This window comes from Oncorhynchus masou, chromosome 14, assembly GCF_036934945.1.
Source record: "Oncorhynchus masou masou isolate Uvic2021 chromosome 14, UVic_Omas_1.1, whole genome shotgun sequence".
Taxonomy (NCBI): Eukaryota; Metazoa; Chordata; class Actinopteri; order Salmoniformes; family Salmonidae; genus Oncorhynchus; species Oncorhynchus masou.
Window position 1 is genome coordinate 33111702 of NC_088225.1, and position 27500 is coordinate 33139201.

General features: G+C 44.1%; 2 protein-coding genes across 2 annotated transcripts in view; one reads left to right on the forward strand and one right to left on the reverse strand.

Moving 5' to 3' along the window:
* Window positions 1-18272, reverse strand: part of LOC135553876 (xylosyltransferase 1-like) — a 41872-nt gene extending 23600 nt beyond the window's left edge. The window contains exon 1 of the mRNA XM_064985802.1: window positions 18240-18272. Within this exon, the coding sequence (XP_064841874.1) occupies window positions 18240-18272 (33 nt within the window). The remainder of the gene's footprint in view (window positions 1-18239) is intronic.
* Window positions 17362-27500, forward strand: part of LOC135554763 (synaptotagmin-17-like) — a 55573-nt gene continuing 45434 nt past the window's right edge. Inside the window, exon 1 of the mRNA XM_064987193.1 lies at window positions 17362-17446. The gene's annotated coding sequence lies outside the window, so the exon portion shown is untranslated. The remainder of the gene's footprint in view (window positions 17447-27500) is intronic.

Consider the following 27500-nt stretch of genomic DNA (forward strand, 5'->3'; position numbering starts at 1 on the left):
ATACTATATAATATTATAGAGATATGACTATATATCCTATACTATATAATATTATAGAGATATGACTATATATCCTATACTATATAATATTATAGAGATATGACTATATATCCTATACTATATAATGTTATAGAGATATGACTATATATCCTATACTATATAATGTTATAGAGATATGACTATATAACCTATACTATATAATGTTATAGATATATGACTATATATCCTATACTATATAATGGTATAGAGATATGACTATATATCCTATACTGTATAACTATATATACCTATACTATATAATATTATAGAGATATGACTATATAACCTATACTATATAATGTTATAGAGATATGACTATATATCCTATACTATATAATATTATAGACATGACTATATATCCTATACTATATAATATTATAGAGATATGACTATATATCCTATACTATATAATGTTATAGAGACATGACTATATAACCTATACTATATAATGTTATAGAGACATGACTATATATCCTATACTATATAATGTTATAGAGATATGACTATATATCCTATACTATATAATGTTATAGAGATATGACTATATATCCTATACTATATAATGTTATAGAGATATGACTATATATCCTATACTATATAATATTATAGAGATATGACTATATATCCTATACTATATAATATTATAGAGATATGACTATATAACCTATACTATATAATGTTATAGAGATATGACTATATATCCTATACTATATAATGTTATAGAGATATGCCTATATAACCTATACTATATAATGTTATAGAGATATGACTATATATCCTATACTATATAATGTTATAGAGACATGACTATATAACCTATACTATATAATGTCATAGAGATATGACTATATAACCTATACTATATAATATTATAGAGATATGACTATATATCCTATACTATATAATATTATAGAGATATGACTATATATACTATACTATATAATATTATAGAGATATGACTATATATCCTATACTATATAATGTTATAGAGATATGACTATATATCCTATACTATATAATGCTATAGAGATATGACTATATATCCTATACTATATAATGTTATAGAGACATGACTGTAGAACCTAATGTGGTTTGTTTTGAGTTAGTTAACAAAATGCACAGGAAACAATTATTTGAGTCTTTAAAAATATAGATTTATAGTGACACCTTTTTTTCCTATCCTAATGCATTGATAGTCCTGTGTGCAGACTGAGTGCTCAGGGTGGAAATAGACATGTTTAGGTATCTGTTGATCCTGTAGGATGGAAAGGGCCTTTTATTCTCACCTCTGTGCATGTTTGTGCTGTGTTTTTGTATGTGTGTCTATGAGTGCAGTAGTTTTAGATGTTTGTCCTTTTGTTCCCCCCTCCTCCTCCCTCCTCCCTCCCTCCCTCCCTCCTCCCTCCCTCCTCCCTCCTCCTCCCTCCCCTCCCCCCTCCCTCCCTCCCTCCTCCTATGCTTCCTATATCCCTCCCTCCTACCTTCCTTCCTTCCCCTATCCCTCCCCCTCCTCTCCTCCTCCCTCCTCCCTCCCTCCCTCCCTCCTCCCTCCTCCCTCCCTCCCTCCCTCTCCCTCCCATATCTCCCTCCTCTTCTATCCTCTCACTCCCCCTCCCTCCCCCCCTCCTATAACTCTCCCATCCCTCCTCCTCCTCCTCTCTCCCTCTCCCTAGATCTTCCCTCTCTCTCACTCTTTCCCTCCCTCTCCCTAGATCTCTCTCTCTGCTCTCTCCTCACTACCTGTGACTGACCACAAGATGTGTCATCCTGACGTGGGGGAAGGGATGGAGAGAAGGAGGAAGAGATGAATGGAGGGAAGAGAGGGAGGGTACGCTGCTCATTTTGCTGTCGCCGTGGGTACAGCCACTGCTAATAAAGACAACATCAGGGAGAACGAGAGAGAGAGAAACAGAGAAACAGAGAGGCAGAGAAAGAGGGAGGGAGATAACAGAGAGCGAGAGAGGAAGCGAGAGAGGAGGGAGAGGAAGGAGAAAGAGAGAGATAGAGAGAGAGATTATATAGAGAGAGAGTAGGAAGGAAGGAAGGGAAACAGAGAAACAGAGAGAAGGGAAAGAGAGGTTTGTTTTGAGTTAAGGGAACAAAATGCAGAGGAAACAATTATTTGAGGGGAAGGGAAGGGAGGAAAGGAGAGAGAGAGAGAGAGAGAGAGAGAGAGAGAGAGAGAGAGAGAGAGGAAGGGAGAGAGGGAAGGGAGAGAGACTTTAAGGAATATAGATTTAAGGGAGAGACGAAGGGAGAGAGAGGAAGGGAGAGAGACGAAGGGAGAGAGAGGAAGGGAGATGCAAGGAGAGAGGGAAGGGAGAGAGAGAGTGCTCAGGGAGGGAAGGGACATGAGAGGAAGGTAGAGGGGAAGGGAGAGAGAGGGAAGGGAGAGGAAGAGGGCCTTTTCATTGGAAGACATGAGAACCACCTTGTGAATATGGAGGTAGATGAGAAACAGGGACTGATGGGAAAGATGACAGAGTAGAAGAGGAAAACAGACTGGAGATGGATAGAGAATCTGTACACACACACACACACACACACGTACACACACAGTGGTGGAAAAAGTACCCAATTATCATGCTTGAGTAAAAGTAAAGATACTTCTGGTGTGTACTGTTAGAGTCAGTGTGTTTACCCTCCACTACAGTGTGTACTGTTAGAGTCAGTGTGTTTCCCACTACAGTGTGTACTGTTAGAGTCAGTGTGTTTCCCACTACAGTGTGTACTGTTAGAGTCAGTGTGTTTACCCTCCACTACAGTGTGTACTGTTAGAGTCAGTGTGTTTACCCTCCACTACAGTGTGTACTGTTAGTGTCAGTGTGTTTCCCACTACAGTGTGTACTGTTAGAGTCAGTGTGTTTACCCTCCACTACAGTGTGTACTGTTAGAGTCAGTGTGTTTACCCTCCACTACAGTGTGTACTGTTAGAGTCAGTGTGTTTCCCACTGCAGTGTGTACTGTTAGAGTCAGTGTGTTTACCCTCCACTACAGTGTGTACTGTTAGAGTCAGTGTGTTTCCCACTACAGTGTGTACTGTTAGAGTCAGTGTGTTTACCCTCCACTACAGTGTGTACTGTTAGAGTCAGTGTGTTTACCCTCCACTACAGTGTGTACTGTTAGAGTCAGTGTGTTCACCCTCCACTACAGTGTGTACTGTTAGAGTCAGTGTGTTTACCCTCCACTACAGTGTGTACTGTTAGAGTCAGTGTGTTTACCCTCCACTACAGTGTGTACTGTTAGAGTCAGTGTGTTTCCCACTACAGTGTGTACTGTTAGAGTCAGTGTGTTTACCCTCCACTACAGTGTGTACTGTTAGAGTCAGTGTGTTTCCCACTACAGTGTGTACTGTTAGAGTCAGTGTGTTTACCCACCACTACAGTGTGTACTGTTAGAGTCAGTGTGTTTACCCTCCACTACAGTGTGTACTGTTAGAGTCAGTGTGTTCACCATCCACTACAGTGTGTACTGTTAGAGTCAGTGTGTTTACCCTCCACTACAGTGTGTACTGTTAGAGTCAGTGTGTTCACCTCCACTACAGTGTGTACTGTTAGAGTCAGTGTGTTTACCCTCCACTACAGTGTACTGTTAGAGTCAGTGTGTTTACCCTCCACTACAGTGTGTACTGTTAGAGTCAGTGTGTTTACCCTCCACTACAGTGTGTACTGTTAGAGTCAGTGTGTTTCCCACTACAGTGTGTACTGTTAGAGTCAGTGTGTTTACCCTCCACTACAGTGTGTACTGTTAGAGTCAGTGTGTTTACCACCACTACAGTGTGTACTGTTAGAGTCAGTGTGTTTACCCTCCACTACAGTGTGTACTGTTAGAGTCAGTGTGTTTCCCACTACAGTGTGTACTGTTAGAGTCAGTGTGTTTCCCACTACAGTGTGTACTGTTAGAGTCAGTGTGTTCACCCTCCACTACAGTGTGTACTGTTAGAGTCAGTGTGTTTCCCACTACAGTGTGTACTGTTAGAGTCAGTGTGTTTACCCTCCACTACAGTGTGTACTGTTAGAGTCAGTGTGTTTCCCACTGCAGTGTGTACTGTTAGAGTCAGTGTGTTTACCCTCCATTACAGTGTGTACTGTTAGAGTCAGTGTGTTTCCCACTACAGTGTGTACTGTTAGAGTCAGTGTGTTTACCCTCCACTACAGTGTGTACTGTTAGAGTCAGTGTGTTTCCCACTGCAGTGTGTACTGTTAGAGTCAGTGTGTTTACCCTCCACTACAGTGTGTACTGTTAGAGTCAGTGTGTTTACCCTCCACTACAGTGTGTACTGTTAGAGTCAGTGTGTTTCCCACTACAGTGTGTACTGTTAGAGTCAGTGTGTTTCCCACTACAGTGTGCACTGTTAGAGTCAGTGTGTTCACCCTCCACTACAGTGTGTACTGTTAGAGTCAGTGTGTTTACCCTCCACTACAGTGTGTACTGTTAGAGTCAGTGTGTTTACCCTCCACTACAGTGTGTACTGTTAGAGTCAGTGTGTTTACCCTCCACTACAGTGTGTACTGTTAGAGTCAGTGTGTTTCCCACTACAGTGTGTACTGTTAGAGTCAGTGTGTTTCCCACTACAGTGTGTACTGTTAGAGTCAGTGTGTTCACCCTCCACTACAGTGTGTACTGTTAGTGTCAGTGTGTTTCCCACTACAGTGTGTACTGTTAGTGTCAGTGTGTTTCCCACTACAGTGTGTACTGTTAGAGTCAGTGTGTTTACCCTCCACTACAGTGTGTACTGTTAGAGTCAGTGTGTTTACCCTCCACTACAGTGTGTACTGTTAGAGTCAGTGTGTTTACCCTCCACTACAGTGTGTACTGTTAGAGTCAGTGTGTTCACCATCCACTACAGTGTGTACTGTTAGAGTCAGTGTGTTCACCATCCACTACAGTGTGTACTGTTAGAGTCAGTGTGTTTACCCTCCACTACAGTGTGTACTGTTAGAGTCAGTGTGTTTACCCTCCACTACAGTGTGTACTGTTAGAGTCAGTGTGTTTACCCTCCACTACAGTGTGTACTGTTAGAGTCAGTGTGTTTACCCTCCACTACAGTGTGTACTGTTAGAGTCAGTGTGTTCACCATCCACTACAGTGTGTACTGTTAGAGTCAGTGTGTTCACCATCCACTACAGTGTGTACTGTTAGAGTCAGTGTGTTTACCCTCCACTACAGTGTGTACTGTTAGAGTCAGTGTGTTTACCCTCCACTACAGTGTGTACTGTTAGAGTCAGTGTGTTTACCCTCCACTACAGTGTGTACTGTTAGAGTCAGTGTGTTTACCCTCCACTACAGTGTGTACTGTTAGAGTCAGTGTGTTCACCCTCCACTACAGTGTGTACTGTTAGAGTCAGTGTGTTTACCCTCCACTACAGTGTGTACTGTTAGAGTCAGTGTGTTCACCCTCCACTACAGTGTGTACTGTTAGAGTCAGTGTGTTTCCCACTACAGTGTGTACTGTTAGAGTCAGTGTGTTTCCCACTACAGTGTGTACTGTTAGAGTCAGTGTGTTTCCCACTACAGTGTGTACTGTTAGAGTCAGAGTGTTTACCCTCCACTACAGTGTGTATTGTTAGAGTCAGTGTGTTTCCCACTACAGTGTGTACTGTTAGAGTCAGTGTGTTCACCCTCCACTACAGTGTGTACTGTTAGAGTCAGTGTGTTTACCATCCACTACAGTGTGTACTGTTAGAGTCAGTGTGTTTACCCTCCACTACAGTGTGTACTGTTAGAGTCAGTGTGTTTACCCTCCACTACAGTGTGTACTGTTAGAGTCAGTGTGTTTACCCTCCACTACAGTGTGTACTGTTAGAGTCAGTGTGTTTCCCACTACAGTGTGTACTGTTAGAGTCAGTGTGTTTACCCTCCACTACAGTGTGTACTGTTAGAGTCAGTGTGTTTATGCTCTACTACAGTGTGTACTGTTAGAGTCAGTGTGTTTACCATCCACTACAGTGTGTACTGTTAGAGTCAGTGTGTTTACCCTCCACTACAGTGTGTACTGTTAGAGTCAGTGTGTTTACCCTCCACTACAGTGTGTACTGTTAGAGTCAGTGTGTTTACCCTCCACTACAGTGTGTACTGTTAGAGTCAGTGTGTTTCCCACTACAGTGTGTACTGTTAGAGTCAGTGTGTTTACCCTCCACTACAGTGTGTACTGTTAGAGTCAGTGTGTTTACCCTCCACTACAGTGTGTACTGTTAGAGTCAGTGTGTTTACCCTCCACTACAGTGTGTACTGTTAGAGTCAGTGTGTTTACCCTCCACTACAGTGTGTACTGTTAGAGTCAGTGTGTTTCCCACTACAGTGTGTACTGTTAGAGTCAGTGTGTTTACCCTCCACTACAGTGTGTACTGTTAGAGTCAGTGTGTTCACCCTCCACTACAGTGTGTACTGTTAGAGTCAGTGTGTTTACCCTCCACTACAGTGTGTACTGTTAGTGTCAGTGTGTTTCCCACTACAGTGTGTACTGTTAGAGTCAGTGTGTTTACCCTCCACTACAGTGTGTACTGTTAGAGTCAGTGTGTTCACCCTCCACTACAGTGTGTACTGTTAGAGTCAGTGTGTTTCCCACTACAGTGTGTACTGTTAGAGTCAGTGTGTTTCCCACTACAGTGTGTACTGTTAGAGTCAGTGTGTTCACCCTCCACTACAGTGTGTACTGTTAGAGTCAGTGTGTTTACCCTCCACTACAGTGTGTACTGTTAGAGTCAGTGTGTTTACCCTCCACTACAGTGTGTACTGTTAGAGTCAGTGTGTTCACCCTCCACTACAGTGTGTACTGTTAGTCAGTGTGTTTACCCACCACTACAGTGTGTACTGTTAGAGTCAGTGTGTTTCCCACTACAGTGTGTACTGTTAGAGTCAGTGTGTTTACCCTCCACTACAGTGTGTACTGTTAGAGTCAGTGTGTTTCCCACTACAGTGTGTACTGTTAGAGTCAGTGTGTTTACCCTCCACTACAGTGTGTACTGTTAGAGTCAGTGTGTTCACCCTCCACTACAGTGTGTACTGTTAGAGTCAGTGTGTTTACCCTCCACTACAGTGTGTACTGTTAGAGTCAGTGTGTTCACCCTCCACTACAGTGTGTACTGTTAGAGTCAGTGTGTTTACCCTCCACTACAGTGTGTACTGTTAGAGTCAGTGTGTTTCCCACTACAGTGTGTACTGTTAGAGTCAGTGTGTTTCCCACTACAGTGTGTACTGTTAGAGTCAGTGTGTTTCCCACTACAGTGTGTACTGTTAGAGTCAGTGTGTTTACCCTCCACTACAGTGTGTACTGTTAGAGTCAGTGTGTTTACCCTCCACTACAGTGTGTACTGTTAGAGTCAGTGTGTTTCCCACTACAGTGTGTACTGTTAGAGTCAGTGTGTTTCCCACTACAGTGTGTACTGTTAGAGTCAGTGTGTTTACCCACCACTACAGTGTGTACTGTTAGAGTCAGTGTGTTTACCCTCCACTACAGTGTGTACTGTTAGAGTCAGTGTGTTTACCCTCCACTACAGTGTGTACTGTTAGAGTCTGTGTGTTTACCCTCCACTACTATAGTAGTGTACTACCCTATGGCCCCTGGTCTATAGTAGTGTACTACCCTATGGCCCCTGGTCTATAGTAGTGTACTACCCTATGGCCCCTGGTCTATAGTAGTGTACTACCCTATGGACCCTGGTCTATAGTAGTGTACTACCCTATGGCCCCTGGTCTATAGTAGTGTACTACCCTATGGCCCCTGGTCTATAGTAGTGTACTACCCTATGGCCCCTGGTCTATAGTAGTGTACTACCCTATGGCCCCTGGTCTATAGTAGTGTACTACCCTATGGCCCTGGTCTATAGTAGTGTACTACCCTATGGCCCCTGGTCTATAGTAGTGTACTACCCTATGGCCCCTGGTCTATAGTAGTGTACTACCCTATGACCCCTGGTCTATAGTAGTGTACTACCCTATGGCCCCTGGTCTATAGTAGTGTACTACCCTATGGCCCCTGGTCTATAGTAGTGTACTACCCTATGACCCCTGGTCTAAAGTAGTGTACTACCCTATGACCCCTGGTCTATAGTAGTGTACTACCCTATGGCCCCTGGTCTAAAGTAGTGTACTACCCTATGGCCCCTGGTCTATAGTAGTGTACTACCCTATGGCCCTGGTCTATAGTAGTGTACTAACCTATGGCCCCTGGTCTATAGTAGTGTACTACCCTATGGCCCCTGGTCTATAGTAGTGTACTACCCTATGGCCCCTGGTCTATAGTAGTGTACTACCCTATGGCCCCTGGTCTATAGTAGTGTACTACCCTATGGCCCCTGGTCTATAGTAGTGTACTACCCTATGGCCCCTGGTCTAAAGTAGTGTACTACCCTATGGCCCCTGGTCTATAGTAGTGTACTACCCTATGGCCCCTGGTCTATAGTCACCTCTTCAAGGAATACCTAGGATAGGATAAAGCAATCCTTCTCACCCCCCCCCCCTTAAATGATTTAGATGCACTATTGTAAAGTGGCTGTTCCACTGATGTCAGAAGGTGAATTCACCAATTTGTAAGTCGCTCTGGATAAGAGCGTCTGCCAAATGACTTAAATGTAAATGTAAATGTATAGTAGTGTACTACCCTATGGCCCCTGGTCTATAGTAGTGTACTACCCTATGGCCCCTGGTCTATAGTAGTGTAGTACCCTATGGTCCCTGGTCTATAGTAGTGTACTACCCTATGACCCCTGGTCTATAGTAGTGTACTACCCTATGGCCCCTGGTCTATAGTAGTGTACTACCCTATGGCCCCTGGTCTAAAGTAGTGTACTACCCTATGGCCCCTGGTCTATAGTAGTGTACTACCCTATGGCCCCTGGTCTATAGTAGTGTACTACCCTATGGCCCCTGGTCTATAGTAGTGTACTACCCTATGGCCCCTGGTCTATAGTAGTGTACTACCCTATGGCCCCTGGTCTATAGTAGTGTACTACCCTATGGCCCCTAGTCTATAGTAGTGTACTACCCTATGACCCCTGGTCTAAAGTAGTGTACTACCCTATGACCCCTGGTCTAAAGTAGTGCACTACCCTATGGCCCCTGGTCTAAAGTAGTGTACTACCCTATGGCCCCTGGTCTATAGTAGTGTACTACCCTATGGCCCCTGGTCTATAGTAGTGTACTACCCTATGGCCCCTGGTCTATAGTAGTGTACTACCCTATGGCCCCTGGTCTATAGTAGTGTAGTACCCTATGGTCCCTGGTCTATAGTAGTGTACTACCCTATGACCCCTGGTCTATAGTAGTGTACTACCCTATGGCCCCTGGTCTATAGTAGTGTACTACCCTATGGCCCTGGTCTAAAGTAGTGTACTACCCTATGGCCCCTGGTCTATAGTAGTGTACTACCCTATGGCCCCTGGTCTATAGTAGTGTACTACCCTATGGCCCCCTGGTCTATAGTAGTGTACTACCCTATGGCCCCTGGTCTATAGTAGTGTACTACCCTATGGCCCCTGGTCTATAGTAGTGTACTACCCTATGGCCCCTAGTCTATAGTAGTGTACTACCCTATGACCCCTGGTCTAAAGTAGTGTACTACCCTATGACCCCTGGTCTAAAGTAGTGCACTACCCTATGGCCCCTGGTCTATAGTAGTGTTCTACCCTATTGCCCCTGGTCTATAGTAGTGTACTACCCTATGGCCCCTGGTCTATAGTAGTGTACTACCCTATGGCCCTGGTCTATAGTAGTGTACTACCCTATGACCCCTGGTCTAAAGTAGTGTACTACCCTATGACCCCTGGTCTATAGTAGTGTACTACCCTATGGCCCCTGGTCTATAGTAGTGTACTACCCTATGGCCCCTGGTCTATAGTAGTGTACTACCCTATGGCCCCTGGTCTATAGTAGTGTACTACCCTCTGGCCCCTGGTCTATAGTAGTGTACTACCCTATGGCCCCTGGTCTATAGTAGTGTACTACCCTATGGCCCCTGGTCTATAGTAGTGTACTACCCTATGGCCCCTAGTCTATAGTAGTGTACTACCCTATGACCCTGGTCTAAAGTAGTGTACTACCCTATGACCCTGGTCTAAAGTAGTGCACTACCCTATGGCCCCTGGTCTATAGTAGTGTTCTACCCTATTGCCCCTGGTCTATAGTAGTGTACTACCCTATGGCCCCTGGTCTATAGTAGTGTACTACCCTATGACCCCTGGTCTAAAGTAGTGTACTACCCTATGACCCCTGGTCTATAGTAGTGTACTACCCTATGGCCCCTGGTCTATAGTAGTGTACTACCCTATGGCCCCTGGTCTATAGTAGTGTACTACCCTATGGCCCCTGGTCTATAGTAGTGTACTACCCTATGGCCCCTGGTCTATAGTAGTGTACTACCCTATGGCCCCTGGTCTATAGTAGTGTACTACCCTATGGCCCCTGGTCTATAGTAGTGTACTACCCTATGGCCCCTGGTCTATAGTAGTGTACTACCCTATGGCCCCTGGTCTATAGTAGTGTACTACCCTATGGCCCCTGGTCTATTGTAGTGTACTACCCTATGGCCCCTGGTCTATAGTAGTGTACTACCCTATGACCCCTGGTCTATAGTAGTGTACTACCCTATGGCCCCTGGTCTATAGTAGTGTACTACCCTATGACCCCTGGTCTATAGTAGTGTACTACCCTATGGCCCCTGATCTATAGTAGTGTACTACCCTATGGTCCCTGGTCTATAGTAGTGTACTACCCTATGGCCCCTAGTCTATAGTAGTGTACTACCCTATGACCCTGGTCTAAAGTAGTGTACTACCCTATGACCCCTGGTCTATAGTAGTGTACTACCCTATGGCCCCTGATCTATAGTAGTGTACTACCCTATGGTCCCTGGTCTATAGTAGTGTACTACCCTATGGCCCCTAGTCTATAGTAGTGTACTACCCTATGACCCCTGGTCTAAAGTAGTGTACTACCCTATGACCCCTGGTCTATAGTAGTGTACTACCCTATGGCCCCTGGTCTATAGTAGTGTACTACCCTATGGCCCCTGGTCTATAGTAGTGTACTACCCTATGACCCCTGGTCTAAAGTAGTGTACTACCCTATGGCCCCTGGTCTATAGTAGTGTACTACCCTATGACCCCTGGTCTATAGTAGTGTACTACCCTATGGCCCCTGGTCTATAGTAGTGTACTACCCTATGGTTCCTGGTCTATAGTAGTGTACTACATAGGGAACAGGGTGCTGTTTGGGACACAGCCGGCGTTGACAGGAACATCCACTGTGAAGAACATCAGACATCGTCCTGTATTACTGTCTAACTGTCTCTGTGATCTCCGATCTGTTTCCTAGAAGAAGATATTGATTAGATGACATGGTCGAAACTTTATATATTTTAACGAGTTGCTGTCAGCTTGGTATAGGTCAAGTTGTTTTGTGTGTGTGTGTGCGTGTGTGCGTGTGTGCATGTGTGTGTGTGTGTGTGTGTGTGTGTGTGTGTGTGTGTGTGTGTGTGTCCGTGTGTGTGTGTGTTTGTGTTTCCGTGTGTGTGTGTGTGTGTGTGTGTGTGTGTGTGTGTGTGTGTGTGTGTGTGTGTGTGTGTGTGTGTGTGTGTGTGTGTGTGTGTGTGTGTGAACCCAAGAGGTTGTGTTGCTTACTTCAAACGGCAATAATTTACAAAATAATACTTATATATATTTATTAAAGTTCTCGATAATATAACTTCAACTAAATGAAATTCCTTGAAACAGGCCAACCTGTCTATTCCATAAGTCTCAGGTAGAGCTACCAGGATCACGTCAGACTGCCCTCACAATGACCAAGACCAATCTGCCCAAAGACAGACACTTCTACTCCCTCAACCCTTCCATGGGACTGTCCAGATCACAACGAATTACCTGACTGGACGTCAATATAAAAACCAACATTCCCACATCCTTCATCACAACGTATAATAGTAGACTTACACATCCTTCATCACAACGTCTAATAGTAGACTTACACATCCTTCATCACAACGTACAATAATAGACTTACACATCCTTCATCACAAGGTCTAATAATAGACTTACACATCCTTCATCACAACGTACAATAATAGACTTACACATCCTTCATCACAACGTCTAATAGTAGACTTACACATCCTTCATCACAACGTCTAATAGTAGACTTACAGATCCTTCATCACAACGTCTAATAGTAGACTTACACATCCTTCATCACAACGTCTACCAATAGACTTACAGACATAATCACAAACAAAAGAAATGGTTCCCAAAAGAACTTCATTTAATTATTTCACATTGGACTCATTCATTGGCGCCTATAAGGCCACGTCTACACGTTGGGAGTTCTACTACGAGCCAACTCAGAACTTCAGGTAGCATTAAAAAACTACATTTAACAGGTAGGCTACCCAACATTACACCGATGAGGAGCTCCAAGGATTGAACAGGCTCCCGAGTGGCGCAGCGGTCTTAAGCACTGTGTCTCAGTGAGGTGTCACTACAGACACCCTGGTTCGATTCCAGGCTGTATCACAACCGGCCGTGATTGTTCTTAACTGACTTACCTAGTAAAATAAATTAAAATTCACGGGAACAAAAAGGAAAGAAAAGAGGAGGGACTAACCTGGGGTGTATTCATTAGTGCAGACCGTAGCAAACCCTAATAAAAATGTTTCGCTAAGGACAACGTTTTTGCAACGAAAACGAGAGCTTTCAGATGGCTTCGTTCCATTTGATTCCTCGTGAATAAACCACTGAATTTGGACAATAAGAAACAGTGTTTTGGACTAATGAACGCAGCCCATGTTTTGTATTGTGTTGGGTTTTGAACCTCAGGAGGTTTTGGCTGTTGTTGGTAAATGCTAACATGAATCATAATGAACTGAAACACCAAACGTTGTTTCTAAAGTACTCTTTCCTGTCTCCTCCCTGGTCCTCCAACGGACCATAATCCACTGTTCCTCCTCACTGGGAAAAATGACAGTTGGAACCCATCAACAAGGTATGTTCTCCTCCTCCGAGCACACGTGTGTGTGTGTGTGTGTGTGTGTGTGTGTGTGTGTGTGTGTGTGTGTGTGTGTGTGTGTGTGTGTGTGTGTGTGTGTGTGTGTGTGTGTGTGTGTGTGTGTGTGTGTGTGTGTGTGTGTGTGTGTGTGTGTGTGTGTGTGTGTGTGTGTGTGTGTGAGAGACAGAGAGAGGTGATAGAAGAGGAGCAGGTGTCAAATCACCAGTTAAACAGCCTTGACTCTGCTGTCAGATCTCAGTGGGCCCAGTCCATCTCCTGTGTCTGCTCTAGTGACAACCCCCCCACACACACATATACACACCAAACACACCACACAAACACACCACATACACACAGACACACACACACCACATACCACACACCACACAGACATACACACCACAGACACAGACAAACACTTTGTTATTTTCATCAGCTTAATAAGAGGTTCTTCATTGCATATTCATGTCAATCATTTTGTCCTGCATGACTGTCTTTGTCTCTGATTAGAATCGTGACTGCGGAGAGAGGGAGGGAGGGAAGGAAGGAGGCAGGGAGGTGGAGGGGGGGAGAGGGAAAGAGGGAGGGAAAGAGGGGAAGTTGAAAAGAAAACAAAGTTCATAAACATCCTCATGCCCTTAAGCGTCATTCCAAACTCATATGACCTTCACCCCCCTCTCTCTCTCTCTCTCTCTCTCTCTCCCTCCCTCCCTCCCTCCCTCCCTCCCTCCCTCTCTCTCTCTCTCTCTCTCTCTCTCTCTCTCCCTCCCTCCCTCCCTCTCTCTCTCTCTCTCTCTCCCCCTCTCTCTCTCTCTCTCTCTCTCTCCCCTCCCTCCCTCCCTCCCTCCCTCCCCCCCTCTCTCTCTCTCTCTCTCTCTCTCTCTCTCTCTCCCTCCCTCTCCCTCTCTCTCTCTCTCTCTCTCTCCCTCCCTTCCTCCCTCCCTCTCTCTCTCTCTCTCTCTCTCTCTCTCTCACTCTCTTTTTCTCTCTCTTTCTCTCTCTCTCGCTCATCCCATCTCCTAGAGACAGCTTTCGATTAATCTTGTATGATTTCCTTGTGTGTTGGTTAATTCATAAGCAGTTTGTCCAGTTGACTGAGCCTGCTTTCGCCTCACATTAAATATATATATGTACACACACAGTTGAAGTCGGAAGTTTAAATACACCTTCGCCAAATACATTTTAACTCAGTTTTTCACAATTCCTGACATTTAATCATAGTAAAAATTCCCTGTCTTAGGTCAGTTAGGATCACCACTTATTTTAAGAATGTGAAATGTCAGAATAATCGTAGAGAGAATGATTTATTTCAGCTTTTATTTCTATCATCCCATTCCCAGTGGGTCAGAAGTTTACATACACTCAATTAGTATTTGGTAGCTGTGCCTTTAAATTGTTTAATTTGGGTCAAACGTTTCGGGTAGCCTTCCACAAGCTTCCCACAATAAGTTGGGTGAATTTTGGCCCATTCCTCCTGACAGAACTGGTGTAACTGAGTCAGGTTTGTAGGCCTCCTTGCTCGCACACGCTTTTTCAGTTCTGCCCACACATTTTCTATAGGATTGAGGTCAGGGCTTTGTGATGACCACTCCAATACCTTGAATTTGTTGTCCTTAAGCCATTTTGCCACAACTTTGGAAGTATGCTTGGGGTCATTGTCCATTTGGAAGACTCATTTGCGACCAAGCTTTAACTTCCTGACTGATGTTTTGAGATGTTGCTTCAATATATCCACTTAATTTTCCTCCTCATGATGCCATCTATTTTGTGAAGTGCCCCAGTCCCTCCTGCAGCAAAGCACCCCCACAACATGATGCTGCCACCCCCGTGCTTCACGGTTGGGATGGTGTTCTTCGGCTTGCAAGCCTCCCCCTTTTTCCTCCAAAGATAACGATGGTCATTATGGCCAAACAGTTATATTTTTGTTTCATCAGACCAGAGGACATTTTTCCAAAAAGTATGATCTTTGTCCCCATGTACAGTTGCAAACCATAGTCTAGCTTTTTTATGGTGGTTCTGGAGCAGTGGCTTCTTCCTTGCTGAGCGACCTTTCAGGTTATGTCGATATAGGACTCGTTTTACTGTGTATATAGATACATTTGTACCTGTTTCCTCCAGCATCTTCACAAGGTCATTTGCTGTTGTTCTGGGATTTTCTCCCTGAGCGATATGACGGCTTCGTGGTCCCATGGTGTTCCGTACTATTGTTTGTACAGATGAACATGGCGCCTTCAGACATTTGGAAATTGCTCCCAAGGATGAACCAGACTTGTGGAGGTCTACCATTTTTTTTCTGAGATCTTGGCTGATTTCTTCTGATTTTCCCATGATGTCAAGCACTGTTTGAAGGTAGGCCTTGAAATACATCCACAGGTACACCTCCAATTGACTCAAATTATGTCAATTAGCCTATCAGAAGCTTCTAAAGTCATGACATCATTTTCTATATTTTTCCAAGCTGTTTAAAGGCACAGTCAACCTAATGTATGTAAACTTTTGACCCACTGGAATTGTAATACAGTGAATTATAAGTGAAATAATCTGTCTGTAAACAAACTATAGTTTGTTAACAAGAAATTTGTGGAGTGGTTGATAAATAAGTTTTTATGACTCCAACCTAAGTGATCTGTATGTAAACTTCCAACTTCAACTGTATATATATATATATATATATATATATATATATATATATATATATATATATATATATATATATATATATATATATATATATATATATATATATATATATATATACAGTTTACATACACTTAGGTGAGAGAGAGAGAGAGAGAGAGAGAGAGAGAGAGAGAGAAAGAGAGAGAGAGAGAGAGAGAATGAGAGAGAGAGAGAGAGAGAGAGAGAGAGAGAGAGAGACAGAGAGAGAGAGAGAGAATGAGAGAGAGAGAGAGAGAGAGAGAGAGAGAGAGAGACAGAAGAGAGAGAGAGAGAGAGAGAGAGAGAGAGAATGAGAGAGAGAGAGAGAGAGAGAGAGAGAGAGAGAGAGAGAGAGAGAGAGAATGAGAGTAGAATGAAGGTGTTTCTCTATACTGCTGATTGCTACAGGACATGAGGGTGTTTACCAAGTCAAAATAGGACTATGAAAAGGGAAATCGAAAAGAACTTTGATGCGTATTGTTGGCACACGCTGATGATGTCAGAGAGTTCTGCTGAGATGAGTCATCGTGTGTGATGCTGTGTTCATAACCGAGTGGGAAGGTGGTATTTACCTGTTGTGAAGTAGGAAAAAACCAGTTGGATGCATTCACATGCTTTGAACTCGTTCACAATGCTGATTAGCGAATGGCAAACAAGCTGCGTCTACCATAAACAAAAAATATAGCTATCATGCTAACAAATTACAGTGTCCGAAAAACATATTTAATAGATTGTTTTCTATAAATAGTGTTGTGTTGTTGCATTTAACTGCCCGACAATGCTGTCATCCAGGCCCTTTCCTTCGTAGGTGACGTGGGAGAAGTGGAAGCTCAGGGATGATAGATGAGATTCTCAGTAGTAATTATCAGTTGGAGGGGGGAGGAGGTCTCCTCTCTTTCTCTCTTCTCTCTTTCTCTCTTCTCTCTCTTCTCTCTCTCTCCTCTCTCTCTCTTCTCTCTTCTCTCTTCTCTCTCCTCTCTCCTCTCTTCTCTCTTTCTCTCTCTTTCTCTGTCCTCTCTCTCTCTTCTCTCTTCTCTCTTTTCTCTCTTTCTCTCTCCTCTCTCTCTCTCTCTTTCTCTTTCTCTCTCTCTTCTCTCTCTCCTCTCTTTCTCTTTCTCTCTCTCTTCTCTCTCTCCTCTCTTTCTCTCTTTCTCTCTTCTCTCTTCTCTCTTTCTCTCTTCTCTCTCTTCTCTCTCTCTCCTCTCTCTTATCTCTTCTCTCTTCTCTCTTCTCTCTTTCTCTCTCTTTCTCTCTCCTCTCTCTCTCTTCTCTCTTCTCTCTTCTCTCTCTCCCTCTCTTTCTCTTCTCTCTCTCTCCCTTCTCTCTTTCTCTCTCCTCTCTCTCTCTCTTTCTCTTATTTATTTCTCTTTCTTTCTCTTCTCTGTCTTCTCTCTCTCCTCTCTTTCTCTTCTCTCTTTTCTCTTCTCTCTTTCTCTCTCTTTCTCTCTTCTCTCTCTTCTCTCTCTCCTTCTCTCTCTCTTCTCTCTTCTCTCTTTCACTCTCCTCTCTCCTCTCTCTTCTCTCTCTCTCTCTCTTTCTCTTCTCTCTCTCTTTCTCTTCTCTCTCTCTCCTTCTCTCTTTCTCTCTCCTCTTCTTCTCTCTCTCTATCCCCATCTCTCTCTCTATAGGGTGTGCTGGCCAGGCTAACTGACTGTCTATTGTGTCGGTGGTCGTGTCGCTCATGTCTGTTGTGGTGTTGGGAGTGCTGCTTTCTGCCCAGTGATGAGGAGGTGGAGATACTGGGACCCTTCCCTGCTCAGACCCCCTCCTGGCTGTGAGTTAACACACACACACACATGCATGGACACACACTTAAGCGCACAAACGGACGGACGACCGCACAGACACACACACACACAAACAAACACGCATGAACGAAAGCACGCTCACGCACACATGCCCACATGCACACAACGTTCGCTTGTCCAGTTGTGTTAGATCAGTCTCAGGAAGTAGAAGGATACACTTTTAAACCTATTCCAACAGGTCTGTGGATATAGTCAATCATCATTACAGATTGTTACCAGGTCTGTCAATGCCCCCTGTTCCGTGCTGTAATGGAACAGTCCAAACCCCCCTGTCCTGTGCTGTAATGGAACAGTCCAACCCCCATGTTCTGCTTGTCTCTCTAGGGATCTGATGTTGACGTCAGCACTCTGGGTGAGCTCATTCTGTGGTTGAGAGGGTGTGTGTGTGACAGAGACCAAAGGCCTGGCTGAAGCATTGCTCTACTGATTAAGATAGACATGTTGGAGACACACACACTGTACCGATACTGTTGTCTCTCAGGAGTAGGAACCACATAGCATGATACAGACCATATACCAGAACCTGTTGACTATCATGGAGACTCAGTCTTCCTCCCAAATGAAACACTAGTTCCTAAATAGTGCACTTATTTGACCAGAGGCTTATTGACTCTTATTAAAACATGAGGTGTCTCTGTCCCCATCTACCCACCCCCAATCTCTATTGGTTTCACCTAAGTTCATTTCCCTCTTCTCTTCTCCTCTCCTCTTCTCCCTCCCTCCTGTCCTAAATCCATGTGTTTTAGATTGCCCTGTTACCTTGACAACTATCTCCCTGCCAGCTGTCGCCATGGACACAAAGGGTCCTTGATGATCCCCAAGGAATGGCTGAGAATTAGGTGTCCAGTACAAAGTCCAGACCAGAATTATATGTCCTGACAAACAGAAAGGAGGGAGGGAATGAGGAAGGATGGTTGGAAGGAAGGATGGTTGATGACTGGCCTTCACATGATAAGGCCCATGTATTCCTCTGTGTGTGTGATGTCGTGAATGGCACCCTATTCAATACCTAGTGCATTATACTATGGGAGGGAGGGAGGGAGGGAGGGAGGGAGGGAGGGAGGGAGGGAGGGAGGGAGGGAGAGAGGGAGAGAGGGAGAGAGGGAGAGAGGGAGAGAGGGAGGGAGGGAGAGAGGGAGAGAGAGAGAGGAGAGAGGGAGGAGGGAGGGAGGGAGGGAGGGAGGGAGGGAGGACAACAAAATGAGTAAAACATGTTTGTGCAGATTCCTCTCAGCGTTGGCCAGTGATATTAAAGGGGCAATCCGGGATTCCAAACACAACAAGCGATCACCTCGTCACCTGTTTTGGTACATAGCTGAGAGAACTGCATGTAACAATCCCTGATGGCTCCTTTAATGGTGTTTTAATAGAACTAAATTCCCTCCGAACAGAACAGGATCCCCAGACAGGATGCAGTCTCATCAATGACTCCCGTCATTACAATACAGTACAGTGTGTTCATTTGTGTGTGTGTGTGTGTGTGTGTGTGTGTGTGTGTGTGTGTGTGTGTGTGTGTGTGTGTGTGTGTGTGTGTGTGTGTGTGTGTGTGTGTGTGTGTGTGTGTGTGTGTGTGTGTGTGTGTGTGTGTGTGTGTGTGCAGAGACAAATGGAATAATAGGCGACAGGGAAAAATAAGGACATGGACCTGTCACCAGGAGAAGATGTGTCTGTTCCTATAGAAGGACCTGTCATCAGGAGAAGATGTGTCTGTTCCTACAGAAGGACCTGTCATCAGGAGGAGATGTGTCTGTTCCTATAGAAGGACCTGTCATCAGGAGAAGATGTGTCTGTTCCTATAGAAGGACCTGTCGTCAGGAGAAGATGTGTCTGTTCCTATAGAAGGACCTGTCATCAGGAGAAGATGTGTCTGTTCCTATAGAAGGACATGTCATCAGGAGAAGATGTGTCTGTTCCTATAGAAGGACCTGTCATCAGGAGAAGATGTGTCTGTTCCTACAGAAGATGTGTCTGTTCCTACAGAAGATGTGTCTGTTCCTACAGAAGATGTGTCTGTTCCTATAGAAGGACATGTCATCAGGAGAAGATGTGTCTGTTCCTATAGAAGGACCTGTCGCCAGGAGAAGATGTGTCTGTTCCTACAGAAGATGTGTCTGTTCCTACAGAAGGACCTGTCATCAGGAGAAGATGTGTCTGTTCCTACAGAAGGACCTGTCACCAGGAGAAGATGTGTCTGTTCCTACAGAAGGACCTGTCATCAGGAGAAGATGTGTCTGTTCCTACAGAAGGACATGTCATCAGGAGAAGGTGTGTCTGTTCCTACAGAAGGACTTGTCATCAGGAGAAGATGTGTCTGTTCCTATAGAAGGACCTGACATCAGGAGAAGATGTGTCTGTTCCTACAGAAGGACATGTCATCAGGAGAAGATGTGTCTGTTCCTACAGAAGGACCTGTCACCAGGAGAAGATGTGTCTGTTCCTACAGAAGGACCTGTCATCAGGAGAAGATGTGTCTGTTCCTATAGAAGATGTGTCTGTTCCTACAGAAGATGTGTCTGTTCCTACAGAAGATGTGTCTGTTCCTACAGAAGGACATGTCATCAGGAGAAGATGTGTCTGTTCCTACAGAAGGACATGTCATCAGGAGAAGATGTGTCTGTTCCTATAGAAGATGTGTCTGTTCCTATAGAAGATGTGTCTGTTCCTACAGAAGGACCTGTCACCAGGAGAAGATGTGTCTGTTCCTACAGAAGGACCTGTCACCAGGAGAAGATGTGTCTGTTCCTACAGAAGGACCTGTCATCAGGAGAAGATGTGTCTGTTCCTACAGAAGGACCTGTCATCAGGAGAAGATGTGTCTGTTCCTATAGAAGGACATGTCATCAGGAGAAGATGTGTCTGTTCCTACAGAAGGGCATGTCATCAGGAGAAGATGTGTCTGTTCCTATAGAAGGACCTGTCACCAGGAGAAGATGTGTCTGTTCCTATAGAAGGACATGTCATCAGGAGAAGATGTGTCTGTTCCTACAGAAGGACCTGTCATCAGGTGAAGATGTGTCTGTTCCTACAGAAGGACCTGTCATCAGGAGATGATGTGTCTGTTCCTACAGAAGGACCTGTCATCAGGAGAAGATGTGTCTGTTCCTATAGAAGGACCTGTCGTCAGGAGAAGATGTGTCTGTTCCTATAGAAGGACCTGTCGTCAGGAGAAGATGTGTCTGTTCCTACAGAAGATGTGTCTGTTCCTACAGAAGGACCTGTCATCAGGAGAAGATGTGTCTGTTCCTACAGAAGGACATGGACCTGTCACCAGGAGATGATGTGTCTGTTCCTATAGAAGGACCTGTCATCAGGAGAAGATGTGTCTGTTCCTACAGAAGGACCTGTCATCAGGAGAAGATGTGTCTGTTCCTATAGAAGATGTGTCTGTCCCTACAGAAGATGTGTCTGTTCCTACAGAAGATGTGTCTGTTCCTATAGAAGGACCTGCCATCAGGAGAAGATGTGTCTGTTCCTACAGAAGGACCTGTCATCAGGAGAAGATGTGTCTGTTCCTATAGAAGATGTGTCTGTTCCTATAGAAGATGTGTCTGTTCCTATAGAAGATGTGTCTGTTCCTATAGAAGATGTGTCTGTTCCTACAGAAGGACATGTCATCAGGAGAAGATGTGTCTGTTCCTACAGAAGATGTGTCTGTTCCTATAGAAGGGCCTGTCATCAGGAGAAGATGTGTCTGTTCCTATAGAAGGACCTGTCATCAGTAGAAGATGTGTCTGTTCCTACAGAAGGACCTGTCATCAGGAGAAGATGTGTCTGTTCCTACAGAAGATGTGTCTGTTCCTATAGAAGGACCTGTCGTCAGGAGAAGATGTGTCTGTTCCTATAGAAGGACCTGTCATCAGTAGAAGATGTGTCTGTTCCTACAGAAGGACATGTCATCAGGAGAAGATGTGTCTGTTCCTACAGAAGATGTCTGTTCCTATAGAAGATGTGTCTGTTCCTACAGAAGGGCCTGTCACCAGGAGAAGATGTGTCTGTTCCTACAGTAGGACCTGTCACCAGGAGAAGATGTGTCTGTTCCTATAGAAGGACCTGTCACCAGGAGAAGATGTGTCTGTTCCTACAGAAGGACCTGTCACCAGGAGAAGATGTGTCTGTTCCTATAGAAGGACCTGTCATCAGGAGAAGATGTGTCTGTTCCTACAGAAGGACCTGTCATCAGGAGAAGATGTGTCTGTTCCTACAGAAGGACCTGTCATCAGGAGAAGATGTGTCTGTTCCTATAGAAGGACATGTCATCAGGAGAGATGTGTCTGTTCCTACAGAAGATGTGTCTGTTCCTACAGAAGATGTGTCTGTTCCTATAGAAGGACCTGTCATCAGGAGAAGATGTGTCTGTTCCTACAGAAGGACCTGTCACCAGGAGAAGATGTGTCTGTTCCTATAGAAGGACATGTCATCAGGAGAGATGTGTCTGTTCCTACAGAAGATGTGTCTGTTCCTACAGAAGATGTGTCTGTTCCTATAGAAGGACCTGTCATCAGGAGAAGATGTGTCTGTTCCTATAGAAGATGTGTCTGTTCCTATAGAAGATGTGTCTGTTCCTATAGAAGATGTGTCTGTTCCTATAGAAGATGTGTCTGTTCCTATAGAAGATGTGTCTGTTCCTACAGAAGATGTGTCTGTTCCTACAGAAGGGCCTGTCATCAGGAGAAGATGTGTCTGTTCCTACAGAAGATGTGTCTGTTCCTACAGAAGATGTGTCTGTTCCTACAGAAGGACCTGTCATCAGGAGAAGATGTGTCTGTTCCTACAGAAGGACCTGTCACCAGGAGAAGATGTGTCTGTTCCTATAGAAGGACCTGTCATCAGGAGAAGATGTGTCTGTTCCTATAGAAGGACCTGTCATCAGGAGAAGATGTGTCTGTTCCTATAGAAGATGTGTCTGTTCCTATAGAAGATGTGTCTGTTCCTACAGAAGATGTGTCTGTTCCTACAGAAGATGTGTCTGTTCCTACAGAAGATGTGTCTGTTCCTACAGAAGGACCTGTCACCAGGAGAAGATGTGTCTGTTCCTACAGAAGATGTGTCTGTTCCTACAGAAGGGCCTGTCATCAGGAGAAGATGTGTCTGTTCCTACAGAAGATGTGTCTGTTCCTACAGAAGATGTGTCTGTTCCTACAGAAGGACCTGTCATCAGGAGAAGATGTGTCTGTTCCTATAGAAGGACCTGTCACCAGGAGAAGATGTGTCTGTTCCTACAGAAGGACCTGTCATCAGGAGAAGATGTGTCTGTTCCTACAGAAGGACATGTCATCAGGAGAAGATGTGTCTGTTCCTACAGAAGGACATGTCATCAGGAGAAGATGTGTCTGTTCCTACAGAAGGACATGTCATCAGGAGAAGGTGTGTCTGTTCCTACAGAAGGACATGTCATCAGGAGAAGATGTGTCTGTTCCTACAGAAGGGCCTGTCATCAGGAGAAGATGTGTCTGTTCCTACAGAAGGGCCTGTCATCAGGAGAAGATGTGTCTGTTCCTATAGAAGATGTGTCTGTTCCTACAGAAGATGTGTCTGTTCCTATAGAAGGACCTGTCACCAGGAGAAGATGTGTCTGTTCCTACAGAAGGACCTGTCATCAGGAGAAGATGTGTCTGTTCCTACAGAAGGACATGTCATCAGGAGAAGATGTGTCTGTTCCTACAGAAGGACATGTCATCAGGAGAAGATGTGTCTGTTCCTACAGAAGGACATGTCATCAGGAGAAGGTGTGTCTGTTCCTACAGAAGGACATGTCATCAGGAGAAGATGTGTCTGTTCCTACAGAAGGGCCTGTCATCAGGAGAAGATGTGTCTGTTCCTACAGAAGGGCCTGTCATCAGGAGAAGATGTGTCTGTTCCTATAGAAGATGTGTCTGTTCCTACAGAAGATGTGTCTGTTCCTATAGAAGGACCTGTCACCAGGAGAAGATGTGTCTGTTCCTACAGAAGGACCTGTCATCAGGAGAAGATGTGTCTGTTCCTACAGAAGATGTGTCTGTTCCTACAGAAGGACCTGTCACCAGGAGAAGATGTGTCTGTTCCTACAGAAGGACCTGTCGTCAGGAGAAGATGTGTCTGTTCCTATAGAAGATGTGTCTGTTCCTACAGAAGATGTGTCTGTTCCTACAGAAGGACCTGTCGTCAGGAGAAGATGTGTCTGTTCCTATAGAAGGACCTGTCATCAGGAGAAGATGTGTCTGTTCATACAGAAGGACCTGTCGTCAGGAGAAGATGTGTCTGTTCCTATAGAAGGACCTGTCATCAGGAGAAGATGTGTCTGTTCCTACAGAAGGACCTGTCATCAGGAGAAGATGTGTCTGTTCCTACAGAAGGACCTGTCATCAGGAGAAGATGTGTCTGTTCCTACAGAAGATGTGTCTGTTCCTACAGAAGGACCTGTCATCAGGAGGAGATGTGTCTGTTCCTACAGAAGGACCTGTCATCAGGAGAAGATGTGTCTGTTCCTACAGAAGGACCTGTCATCAGGAGAAGATGTGTCTGTTCCTATAGAAGATGTGTCTGTTCCTACAGAAGATGTGTCTGTTCCTATAGAAGGACCTGTCATCAGGAGAAGATGTGTCTGTTCCTATAGAAGATGTGTCTGTTCCTATAGAAGATGTGTCTGTTCCTATAGAAGATGTGTCTGTTCCTACAGAAGATGTGTCTGTTCCTATAGAACATGTGTCTGTTCCTATAGAAGATGTGTCTGTTCCTATAGAAGATGTGTCTGTTCCTACAGAAGATGTGTCTGTTCCTACAGAAGGACCTGTCATCAGGAGAAGATGTGTCTGTTCCTACAGAAGGACATGTCATCAGGAGAAGATGTGTCTGTTCCTATAGAAGGACCTGTCATCAGGAGAAGATGTGTCTGTTCCTATAGAAGGGCCTGTCATCAGGAGGAGATGTGTCTGTTCCTACAGAAGGACCTGTCATCAGGAGAAGATGTGTCTGTTCCTATAGAAGATGTGTCTGTTCCTACAGAAGATGTGTCTGTTCCTATAGAAGATGTGTCTGTTCCTACAGAAGGACATGTCACCAGGAGAAGATGTGTCTGTTCCTATAGAAGGGCCTGTCATCAGCAGAAGATGTGTCTGTTCCTACAGAAGGACCTGTCATCAGGAGAAGATGTGTCTGTTCCTACAGAAGGACCTGTCACCAGGAGAAGATGTGTCTGTTCCTATAGAAGGACATGTCGTCAGGAGAAGATGTGTCTGTTCCTACAGAAGAACCTGTCACCAGGAGAAGATGTGTCTGTTCCTATAGAAGGACATGTCGTCAGGAGAAGATGTGTCTGTTCCTACAGAAGGACATGTCATCAGGAGAAGATGTGTCTGTTCCTATAGAAGGACATGTCATCAGGAGAAGATGTGTCTGTTCCTACAGAAGGACCTGTCATCAGGAGAAGATGTGTCTGTTCCTATAGAAGGACCTGTCATCAGTAGAAGATGTGTCTGTTCCTACAGAAGATGTGTCTGTTCCTACAGAAGGACATGTCATCAGGAGAAGATGTGTCTGTTCCTACAGAAGGACATGTCATCAGGAGAAGATGTGTCTGTTCCTACAGAAGGACCTGTCACCAGGAGAAGATGTGTCTGTTCCTACAGAAGGACCTGTCATCAGTAGAAGATGTGTCTGTTCCTATAGAAGATGTGTCTGTTCCTACAGAAGATGTGTCTGTTCCTACAGAAGATGTGTCTGTTCCTACAGAAGATGTGTCTGTTCCTACAGAAGGACATGTCATCAGGAGAAGATGTGTCTGTTCCTACAGAAGGACATGTCATCAGGAGAAGATGTGTCTGTTCCTACAGAAGGACCTGTCACCAGGAGAAGATGTGTCTGTTCCTATAGAAGGACCTGCCACCAGGAGAAGATGTGTCTGTTCCTACAGAAGGACCTGTCATCAGGAGAAGATGTGTCTGTTCCTACAGAAGATGTGTCTGTTCCTACAGAAGGACCTGTCATCAGGAGAAGATGTGTCTGTTCCTACAGAAGGGCCTGTCATCAGGAGAAGATGTGTCTGTTCCTACAGAAGGACCTGTCATCAGGAGAAGATGTGTCTGTTCCTACAGAAGATGTGTCTGTTCCTACAGAAGGACCTGTCATCAGGAGAAGATGTGTCTGTTCCTACAGAAGGGCCTGTCACCAGGAGAAGATGTGTCTGTTCCTACAGAAGGACCTGTCACCAGGAGAAGATGTGTCTGTTCCTACAGAAGGGCCTGTCACCAGGAGAAGATGTGTCTGTTCCTATAGAAGAGCCTGTCATCAGGAGAAGATGTGTCTGTTCCTACAGAAGATGTGTCTGTTCCTATAGAAGGACCTGTCGTCAGGAGAAGATGTGTCTGTTCCTACAGAAGATGTGTCTGTTCCTACAGAAGATGTGTCTGTTCCTACAGAAGGACCTGTCATCAGGAGAAGATGTGTCTGTTCCTACAGAAGGACCTGTCACCAGGAGAAGATGTGTCTGTTCCTATAGAAGGACCTGTCACCAGGAGAAGATGTGTCTGTTCCTACAGAAGGGCCTGTCATCGGGAGAAGATGTGTCTGTTCCTACAGAAGATGTGTCTGTTCCTACAGAAGGGCCTGTCACCAGGAGAAGATGTGTCTGTTCCTATAGAAGGACCTGTCACCAGGAGAAGATGTGTCTGTTCCTATAGAAGGACCTGTCATCAGGAGAAGATGTGTCTGTTCCTACAGAAGATGTGTCTGTTCCTATAGAAGGACCTGTCATCAGGAGAAGATGTGTCTGTTCCTATAGAAGGAGGTTATTAGAGATATTCTGATATAAATTGTCAGTAGTTATTAGAGATATTCTGATATAAATTGTCAGTAGTTATTAGAGATATTCTGATATAAATTGTCAGTAGTTATTAGAGATATTCTGATATAAATTGTCAGTAGTTATTAGAGATATTCTGATATAAATTGTCAGTAGTTATTACAGATATTCTGATATAAATTGTCAGTAGTTATTAGAGATATTCTGATATAAATTGTCAGTAGTTATTAGAGATATTCTGATATAAAGTGTCAGTAGTTATTAGAGATATTCTGATATAAATTGTCAGTAGTTATTAGAGATATTCTGATATAAATTGTCAGTAGTTATTACAGATATTCTGATATAAATTGTCAGTAGTTATTAGAGATATTCTGATATACATTGTCAGTAGTTATTAGAGATATTCTGATATAAATTGTCAGTAGTTATTAGAGATATTCTGATATAAATTGTCAGTAGTTATTAGAGATATTCTGATATAAATTGTCAGTAGTTATTAGAGATATTCTGATATAAATTGTCAGTAGTTATTAGAGATATTCTGATATAAATTGTCAGTAGTTTTTAGAGATATTCTGAAATAAATTGTCAGTAGTTATTAGAGATATTCTGATATAAATTGTCAGTAGTTATTAGAGATATTCTGATATAAATTGTCAGTAGTTATTAGAGATATTCTGATATAAAGTGTCAGTAGTTATTAGAGATATTCTACATCAGCAGCATAGTGGCTGCATCCCATTTCATAATAAGGGGGGTGCTTATATTTGTCCACATTTAAAATGTGTTTTTTTGTATGTCCCAACTCCCCCTCTGCCAGGACCAGCCGTTATCAATGGCAACCCTGGAGCAATTAGGGTTAAGTGTAGTCGTGCAATGTCATTCAGTAAAACTATTTTAAAGTACTACTTGTCAGCCCTCAAGTCTTCAAGATATGTCACTTTCTAAACACAGAAATCCTCCCCGAAGATGCTGCGTTTAGATTTTGTTTCTATTTTTGACAAAGCACTTAGATATAATTTTCCACCTTAAGTATATTTAAAACCAAATACTTTTCTTCAAATATAACTTTACTGGGTGACTTTCACTTAAGTCATTTTCTATTAAGGTATCTTTACTTTTTCTCATGTATGCGCAAGGGCACATTGACAGATTTGTCTTCTTGTTGGCTCGAGGACTCGAGCTCGTGACCTTTGGGTTCCTGACCCCACGCGCCGACCGCTAGGCGAGCTCGTGACCTT